The sequence below is a fragment of the Agelaius tricolor genome, unplaced genomic scaffold (genome assembly GCF_023055355.1).
Source record: "Agelaius tricolor isolate 1412-34295 unplaced genomic scaffold, bAgeTri1.0.p SCAF_9, whole genome shotgun sequence".
In the NCBI taxonomy this organism is placed as follows: domain Eukaryota; kingdom Metazoa; phylum Chordata; class Aves; order Passeriformes; family Icteridae; genus Agelaius; species Agelaius tricolor.
In genome coordinates this window covers 31,375,774-31,384,854 of record NW_027269269.1, presented here as the reverse complement: position 1 = coordinate 31,384,854, position 9,081 = coordinate 31,375,774, and the positions used below count along the sequence as shown (strand labels likewise).

The window sequence follows — 9,081 nt, the reverse complement described above, 5'->3', positions numbered from 1 at the left end:
AACACAGTACGAGAAAACAGCCCATGCACCGAGCAGAAGCGAAGCAGGAGTAGGGGAATGGGGGATCGGCTTGTCCCGCATGCCTGCCAGCCGCGGCCCCCTCGCCTGCACAGCGCCGCCCCGGAGGCAGCGGCACATCGCGGGGCTGGGGGCCCGCAGGTCCCGGGCGCCCGGGGCGGCTGCAGCGGGCGGGGCGGCGGCGGGGCTGCCCGCGGGGCTCCCCCCGCCTGCGCGCCGCGCTCCGGGCGGGGCGGGGGCTCGGGGGCCGGGCCAGCCTCGCCGCCGCCGCCGCCCGGCTCCGCCTCTCCCGCCGCAGCGCTCAGTCCTGGAGCGCCGCTCGGCTGCCAGAAGGGAGCCGCCACCTGCTCCGGTGCGGAGTGGTTCCTCGCTGCGCGCCGAGAGGGAGAGCAGCCGCCCCGCCGCCCGCGCCCGGGAAGTTACCGCTGCTCCCGCCGCCGGGAGAGAGCCGCCGCTGCTTCTTCCCGGCCTCGACGAGGGAGAAGTCGCTGCCGCGCTCCGGTGCGAGAGGGAAGAGCCCCCGCGGGCGCGCCGCCCCGCTCCGCCGCCGTCTCCCGGTCCCGCCGCGGGCAGGCGGGATGATGGAGCCCCCCGCCGCCGCCGCCTGCGCCTCCTGCCGCCGCCGCCCGCTGCCGCCCCTGCTCTGCCTCCTGCTCGCCGCTCTCTGCCTGCCCCCAGGTGAGCGCCCGCCCGCGGGAAGCGGTGGCCACGGCCGCGCCGTCCCGGCCGCGCCTAACTTGGTGGAGGGGAGGCCGGGGCGCAGGTGGCGGTGCCCGCCCGCCGCTCCCGGAGCGCCCCAGCACCTACCGCGGGCTCCCTGCTCGCCGGGGGCCGCTCCCGGCCGGTGGTGCCCGCCGCACCCCGCTGCGCTTCTGGAGGAGAGCGGTCCTCTCCTAACCTCCGAGGGTGCGCCGGCGGATGCCGTCTCTCCTGCGGGAAAGGCAGGAGCTGCCCCAGCGGTGAGGGGGATCGAGACGCGCTGGTCTCATCTTTCCCCGTGGGAAGCGGCGGTGGGGTCTCTCCAAGGCGTTGTCAGCGGCCGCCGGGCAGCGCTGCCCCCGCGGGAGCGGCAGCCGAGCCCCGGTGCGGTGCCGCTTTCACTTCCAGGCTGAGCGGCACGTCTGTGCAGCGAGCCGCCTGCAACTTCGGCGCTTCAGCCGCTTCTGCCCTCCGCGCCTTCAGTGCCGGCCGGGGCCGTGCCGGCACAACGCGGGACCGGCGGCCTCCCGCCGCTTTCCGCTGCCGCTGGGAGCCGGAAGCGCGGCGGGCTCTCGCCGGCAGCCGGGCGCGGCGGGGGCAGCCCCGCTGTCGGTGCCCCCGGCTCGGGCAGCCCCTGGGGCAGCGCTGCGTGCCTGAGGCTGCTCCGGCTGATCGGGATCGCGTGGGTAACTTCGCTTCCCCGCTCCGCCCGTAAAACCGCTCCTGAAGAGAGGCGCTGGGGAAGTAGGAAGGCGCAGAGAGTGCTAAATATCCTAATTGTTCTGGGAATATTTTGGCTATGAGGTGTTTGTAGGCTTTGTTTTGTAAATATTGAGCGTGAAAGTGAAGTCTGAGGGAAAAGCTGTGAAGTGAGGAGTTCTGCATTCAGCGCGGGGACCGTCTCATTATTCTTGTAGAAAGAGCGTCAGCCTGTGGTAAAATTTTGTATTGCTTTAAGAAATGGCTTTGCCTCTATGTGCCTTTGCAACAACGGAGGGTTTGCAGAAGTGTTGGAGCTGCTGGTGGTTTTTCATTCCTGGCTTCTGCCTGGTTGTTACGTGCTCTCCAGTTAACCATTTACGGCCAGTATGGTTTTGGCGAAATGAAAGAGGAGAGCAGACCTTTTTCACTAGGTGTATTTATGTTGTATTTATGTGTATTTCACTTGTGTTTTACAAGCTCCAAGTGGAAAAATGAAAACTAGCTACAACAGTAAAGCAAGCCTGCTGAATCTGTAATTTCAAATAGAATAGTAAAAAAGCTCCAGACAGAATCAACAGCAATATTGGAACCGTAAGCCGTGTGTCAGGCTGTGCTGCTTGGCTTTTGCTTTGGCAAACACAGGGTATAATCACTGTTGGACATAATAAATACCAGTCCTGGTGGCAGAGCTTACAAAGAATACTGATTGCTGTGATGCAGAGAAAGTCTTGAGGAAAGATAGTTCATTTTAGGAAATCTTGAAGGCATGTGGATTATCAGAGGGATAAGCACCTCAGCTTCTAAGAAGCAAGACTTTGCCTCTGTGGAGAGATTTGGCCGAGTAGATACAAAACGATCTTGGTGATTGTGTGTCTGTCTACATTTTCCATTTGAAGAAAATGTGAAACCATAAAATATTTTATCTCAAAGGTTGTGTTGATGGAGCTCTATAAAAAAATGTCACTTGACTACCTACGATCTTAATAGGCTGTCAGCAAAACCATTTAACTTGTTCTTTCTGCTCTTCATTCCTTCCTTGCCCCGTCAAGGAGAAGCTCAGACTAACTGTAAGGAAATGTGTGTGGGGAGAAACCAGCCCCACCTCAGCTTACAAACTTTCCCTGCAGTACTGGAAATGCCTGGAAAGCCCAGTAGTAGATTTAAGCCTCTACTTCTCTGTTTATTCTGAGGAATATAAAAGATTAAAAGATACTTACATGCAAAAATAGCTATGGAAAGGTCTTGATATTACTGTAGTTTTACTGGTTCTTCCCCCTTGCTAACTCATCTATTTTAGATGATAGCTACTTTTTTTAACAAATTATGGATGTATTACTCCATCATGGTGCTCGGCTTTTGGGAGATTCCATTTGAGCTTTGGATATGGAAAGCAGTAGATGAGGTATTAAAAGCATATGAGAAAACTTGGCTTTGTTTCTTCACAGAATAAACTGCTTAGGAAGATGCCCATCTTAAAAAGAGAGAGGGGGTCCAAGTACACATTTGGCACTAAGAGACTGACTCTAGGTCAGAATAAGTGAGAAAATGGATTATAATCTCATACATCTCTAGAGGAATGGCTGTATGTGAAAAGAAAAACTTTTAATCAGGAGCTAATTATCACCTTTCCCCCTCCCCCTGCTTTTTGGTGGATTACAGCAATGAAGCTCTTAGTCTCTCCTTTTATTACTAGGCTTGTTACATATTGCCAGTATTGCCTAAGCCTAGTGAGACTGAAACATGTCATTTCATTCATGATGCTCATTGTGTTCTCACTTCTGACTGCGTTTTTTCCCTGCTATATCTGGTGTGACTTTGAGCAAAGGAAACTGGATTTCTGTATTAAGATCTGGAGTTCACATGGGTTTTCTGAAACTGAAGTCAGAAAACATCTGCCCCACGTGTATATGCTTCAGTGTGCCATGTATTTGTGGCCTAACATACATGTAACCAGACTCAGTCCTAAGTGAGTTTTAATTGTTAGATTGATTGCTTTGGGAAGCATTTGATATATTTAGGGGTTTGTTTTTTTTGATGTGAAAGTCTTCCAACATAAACTACTTTTCTTGTGCTCTCCCCTCTACTGTTGGGTTTGTAGCACTGAGAAGGCAGAGGGCAACAACAGAAATCATCCAGGTCTGTAAATACTTGAAATTTCAGCCAGGTGATTTTTGTAGAAGAAAATATATGTTGTTATGTTCATGAAATAACTATATCTGTCACAAGTCATATTTAATTTCAGGATATTTTATTTTCACTCTCCAACCTCTGTAAGAGTAATCCCCTTTCTTGCAATACCATCCATTCTCCTTCCTGAAAGTAGCCTGGGTTGCTAAAATTATTTATCCTGGGTTTATATGTTATCTTCTTTGTAGTAGAATTCATTTGTTGACTTATTGCCAGCAGAAATTTTTGGGGAACAGAATCTCTAAATATTTATGCAAGATGATACATAAAGGGGAAAATAAACTAGGATAAGTGTTTTACATAATGCAAATTACATCTGTATGATTAGGCTAAAACTCTATTTTCTTGCAAGTATCTTACTTAAGCCATGGGCTTTATAGTCTTAAGAGGTAAAAGTGCTCACTGCAGATTTCCGTGGTATCATACCTGATTCCATAGGAGATCCCTCTAAGCCATATGAAAACGAGCATTTCTGTAGCAGCAATAGCTTTAATATATTGGCTGCTCATACGTGACACACTATCATGGGCTTTTTTAGGTTCCTACCACCAGAGGACTTTCTGGAGAGTATTTTTTGGTCCAAGTAGTTTTGGACTTCTTGGGTGAAATAAGAGCCGGTTGCTTGTAGAAAACTGATTACAGAGGAGCCCCGCCTCTCTGTATGCACTTTGAGCCTAGTAACCCTGGGGAGACTGAATGGGCTTATTTTCTAGGAGCTCTAATTTGTAATTGGATCTCCTTACACTAGATTATCAATATTCAGTCTTCCCTTCTTGTGATCTGTACTCTATGACCATAACATGATGATCACAGATAAGCTGGCTCCAGGTCTGATCTCCAGTGGTTATTCCATTGCTGTTTCACATATGGGAGTTTTGTAGCTTTCTAATACTACCGTGCTGATTGTTGAAACTGTTTCTCCACATCTCTAATAGTATGGTGTTGTAGTATGGTCTTGGTTAGTTCTGCCAGCTCTGATAGGAGGCTAGACTTTATATATAGATTTTTACCATGTCTAAAACCTTGTAATCTTCAGGCTCTGTCTTCTGTCAGAGTTCCTCTTAGTTGGCTGGTGTGCAGCTTTTTCCTCTGGTAATACAGTCATTTTTTATTGAAAAGTGTGTAAACTGCAAGGCCACATTTGTAAGAGAATTGAAGACCTGTTGCAATATTCTGATTTCTCTCAAGTTCCTCTGTATTCAAGAAAAATAGTTATGCTTCCATTCACTGATGCTCAAATGAGAGACTCTTAAGGAACTGTAAATGCTGTGGGTGATAATTAGAAATTACTTAAGCAGAACGTGATTTTTCCAGGAAAACCTGAATATTAACAACTCCCCTTAATATTAAATGGTTGAGTGTTATCTTCCCAGAAGACAAGGTTTTGACCTTCATGTTCTTTATCTCGGTATATTTTCTTTAATGGGAACAGGATGAATATTAAAGAAGGCTGTACATTTCTGCCATTAATACACTAGAAAATGAATCTCATCATTTAGAGAGGAGATTGCAATGCACCTTGTATTCTGACAATCCACTGCTGGCAGTGATCAGATCAAATGTCTTCCTTTTTTTTTCTTCTCTGCTTTTGTTTCCTTTGTCTTTCCCAGTGTGTTTTATTGAGGATGGCTTGAATCGCAATCATTCCTACACCAGTGGATGTTAATCTACTGCTCCACAGTGTTGGCTCTTTTGAGGAATTTCTGCCTAGCTTAAGATCAAATTGCTTTTTTTATCATGGATATAGGTCTCCAGAAAGGCAAATAAATATTTGCTTGTTAAAAGAGTGCTGCTTCTTCTGAACTAGTATTTTTATTGTTGATAATAAATATGCTTCTTTTGGGAGTTAAAAAATGGGAGAAATTGATAAAAGAGTGTAGAGAGAAAGAGCACCTGCGGGGTATGATTTTTAGAGGTTATCAGGGGTTAGAACAGTTCTGTAACGTTTGGGTAGAAAGCATTCAAAGTGCTTTCAACAGCAGTGGAAATACTAAGCCATTCCCTTGATAAGAAGTAAAAAGTGAAGTTGGTGATTTAATAAGTGTTTCAGCAGTCTGTATATCCATATATTTTGTTTAGGGGGTACTCTGTGTACGGTTAACCCCTGTTGTGAAGAAAAACTTCAAAAGCTCAACCTGTGCTCGTGTGCTGTGTTTTGTGCTGTGGTAGCTCCATCTGTAGTATGCCCTGGCATCGTTAATCTTTGGGACCTGATGGAAAACTCTCAAACAGCAGCCAAGGATAGCAGAAGTCCCCAAGGCTGGTGCCCTGGCAGGCAGTGACACTTTGGCATGTGTCATGGGCTCTGTGTGGTGGCTTTCCCCTTCCCTTAGCTGTCTCTTGCATACAGTGTACATGACGGGTCCCAGCTGCCCAGGCTGCCAGGTTTTAGGTTTTTATTAGAACATTGATTCTGACCACAGTTGGCATCTTTAAAGCTTTGAAGAGATATTGGCAGCTAATTCAATAGAGGGAGCTCTGCTACCTTACTGTTAGAAGCAGCCTGTCTCAGCTTTTCCCAGACCTCTGGCTTCAGCCAGAAAGTTATATTAAAAGTCTTTGTTTCTTCACAGTGTTTTGTCATGCTAGGCTTTGTTACTGAAAGCATCTAACTTTCATCATGGGCTTCCTGTTGCATGAAGGGGAAGGAAGGCTAAATCTAAATCACATACGAGGCAAACCCCAAAAGATGACTCAATTAGAGATAGTTCTCTTTTGCTACAAGGCTTTTGGTGTTTCAGATGGATACGCTACTGAATCAGGTTTTTAAGTGACACTTTCTTGTTGAGGGAAGCAGCTGGTGAGAATCATGGAGAAGCCCAAAAAGAATCAGAATAAATAGAGGGTATTTCCATGGATCAAATGGGCCAAGAGTGGTGTGGCATGAAATAGGCTACAAACAGGATAAGGAAATGATTGTACCAGACTTAGTGCTGGGAGGAGAGAAAGTTAGAACTTCCAGTAAAATGTTAGGTAGGGCATTTGTTTAAAAATGTCTGGTTTTTTCAGTAAGTTCTTCCAGGATTATTTTTATTTTAAGGAAAAGTGGAATATGTATGCCATTCTGTAAACGTGGTCATTGTTCAAGAAGCCAGCTTAGGTGTGTGCTTTTAACCCCTTCCATGTCTCTAACACAGAAAAGCATACATTCAGAAAGTTGATAACTGCTCTGTAAACTTAGGACTTTATATTTTTCTTGAATACTTCCATTTTTAAAATAATATTTCTGATCAGATGGTTTTGAAACTAATAGTGAAGTCTCAATAAAGAACAGGAATTCTAAAAAAATACTCTTTGGGTCACCTTCAAGTAAGCTTATAATGAACTCAGCATTATTCTTCAATCAGATGAATCCCAGACAAATGCCTGTTATCATTTTGTATGCTGCAGAAGTTGCATTTTTTTAATCAATTTTTTTCCAATTTAACTAAAGAAAATATCCATAGATATTGGAGAACAAAATAGATGTAGTTTGTATACAGCTTGATTTAAGTGTGGCATTTTATAGAAAACTGACTTATTTCACGGTTTTGTTGGTTTGGCTTTTTAATGTGAAGTTTTGATGGGGTGGGTTCTGAGTTTGTCTGGGTTTTTTTGTTTGGTTGTTATTTTTAGAAAATGTAAGCATTTACTTTTTGAGAACTCACTGTTGAGCTGAGTGAATTTTTCATGCTGACCAGGAAGAATTCCTAAGGCTCCTGTTTTAGAGGGTTGGCACAGTTTATCTCTGGGGTGGAATGGTAAGTGTTCACTTAATCGTCTGTAACTGGATACCTTACAGAGAATACATGGGTTGAAATACACTTAAAAATGGGCAATTGAAGGCAACTATGAGATCTCAAAATTATTTGTGAGATGCTGTTTCTTTTAATTGCAGCTTCTGAATGATTTTTCAGTTGATGAGATAGCTGGAGTATTAATCTATACATTTATCGGTTTCGCCATGTAATTTTATTTCATGAAATGTACAAAGCAGTGTGTGTTTAGCAAAGTGGACTCTGTGACTCATTCAGATAAAATCTGGATGGTGAAAGGTTTGTTTATTCTCGTTGTTCTGGAGAGTAGAGGTGAATTCAGTGGCCTTTGTCTACAAAACCACACATGGAACAGGGAAAGGACAAATGGAATATTCAGGCAGGATTTGGGAAACTGTAGTGTAGCCATGTAACTTCAGAAGAGAGAAGAATGCTGAATCAATTTCTTCATTCTTGATACATCACATCATGCTTGCATATGGAGAGGATGATAGGGCATGTATTATTTTAAAATCCACACAGGGACACCCCAGTATGCGATTTGCTTTCTAAAACTGGGGAAGGTGGAAATTTCTGACACTTGACGGCAAAGTAGTGCCCTGACAACTGGTGATATAAATCCAGAAAACATTTGCATCTTACACTTGACAGCTTTAAAGGTTAGCAAGGGGATAATTTTTCCAAATATAATTCATGACTGAGATTTTTGTCAAGAATTTTTAATATTACTCTTCAGTTTTCAAACTGCTGCACAACTTGCTGCTAACCTTGAACTCAGCCTACACACAGAAGCAATAAGAAAATCAGTGTTATGAGTGTCCCAGCAGCTTCCAGTTTGAATGAATTATGTTTCTTACTGTTGTTTTTCTGCAAGAACTTAGTAATGCAGAGTTTTACTGTTAGTAATTCTAGTAATTACAGTAAATAATGGAGTCCTGTCGTTTGAAACAGCCACCAATGTATGAGTAAATACTGACAGCTGCTTTGCATTGCATGAATTTGTATTTTGCACTTTTTTTCCCCAATATTTTTTGTTTTGTTAAATATTTAAGACTTTCAGAAAATGGTTTGCTCCAGTAGTTTAGCTCTTGACATGGTTTCTGTAACAGGACTTTTGGAAGGATGACTGTTCCATGGTTCTGCTTGACCTTGCACATCATGCTGCTGTTGAATGATGCAACGTGTTCTGTTTCAGCTTTGAAGTTTAAGTCCTTTACCTTCAAGATTTAACCCCAGTTAATGTGAGGTGCCCCACAGCAGCAAATTCCAAAGTGTCTATATGAATCTTGGAGTGTGCTTTCTGGAAGTTCACCTGCAGACTTGGTAAGGGTCAGGTTTCTGGCATTTTGTCCAGACTCCCTTGTGTCTGTGGGTCATTTTTTGTCACTTTAAGTACCCTGGGATGTTAAATCCAAAACTTCTGCACAGCTTCTGGGGGCAGCAGGGGGAGTAGTCTAAAACTTTGAGATAGTGGGAAATAAGTGATATGTTGCAAAGGTGACTACTGTGGATATAGAGGCAGGTTAACCATTCCTTGGTAGATTCACAGAATATTTTGGCATCTTCTATGCATCCTAACGTAATGTATTGCCTGCTCCCTAAGAAAGTTCTTTCCTTATCTTGAAAGAGCTTTAAGCCGTGGGTATCTGCAGCCAGAAGGAAGACAAACTTTCTGGTCTATGTGTAAAACTGTTGGTGTATCAGAGGGGCTAAAGAGATG

General features: G+C 44.8%; 1 protein-coding gene across 1 annotated transcript in view; it reads left to right on the top strand.

The window, feature by feature from the left end:
• Window positions 1-316: 316 nt before the first annotated feature.
• Window positions 317-9,081, top strand: part of ALCAM (activated leukocyte cell adhesion molecule) — a 115,335-nt gene continuing 106,570 nt past the window's right edge. The window contains exon 1 of the mRNA XM_071433505.1: window positions 317-696. Within this exon, the coding sequence (XP_071289606.1) occupies window positions 597-696 (100 nt within the window). The 5' untranslated portion in view covers window positions 317-596. The remainder of the gene's footprint in view (window positions 697-9,081) is intronic.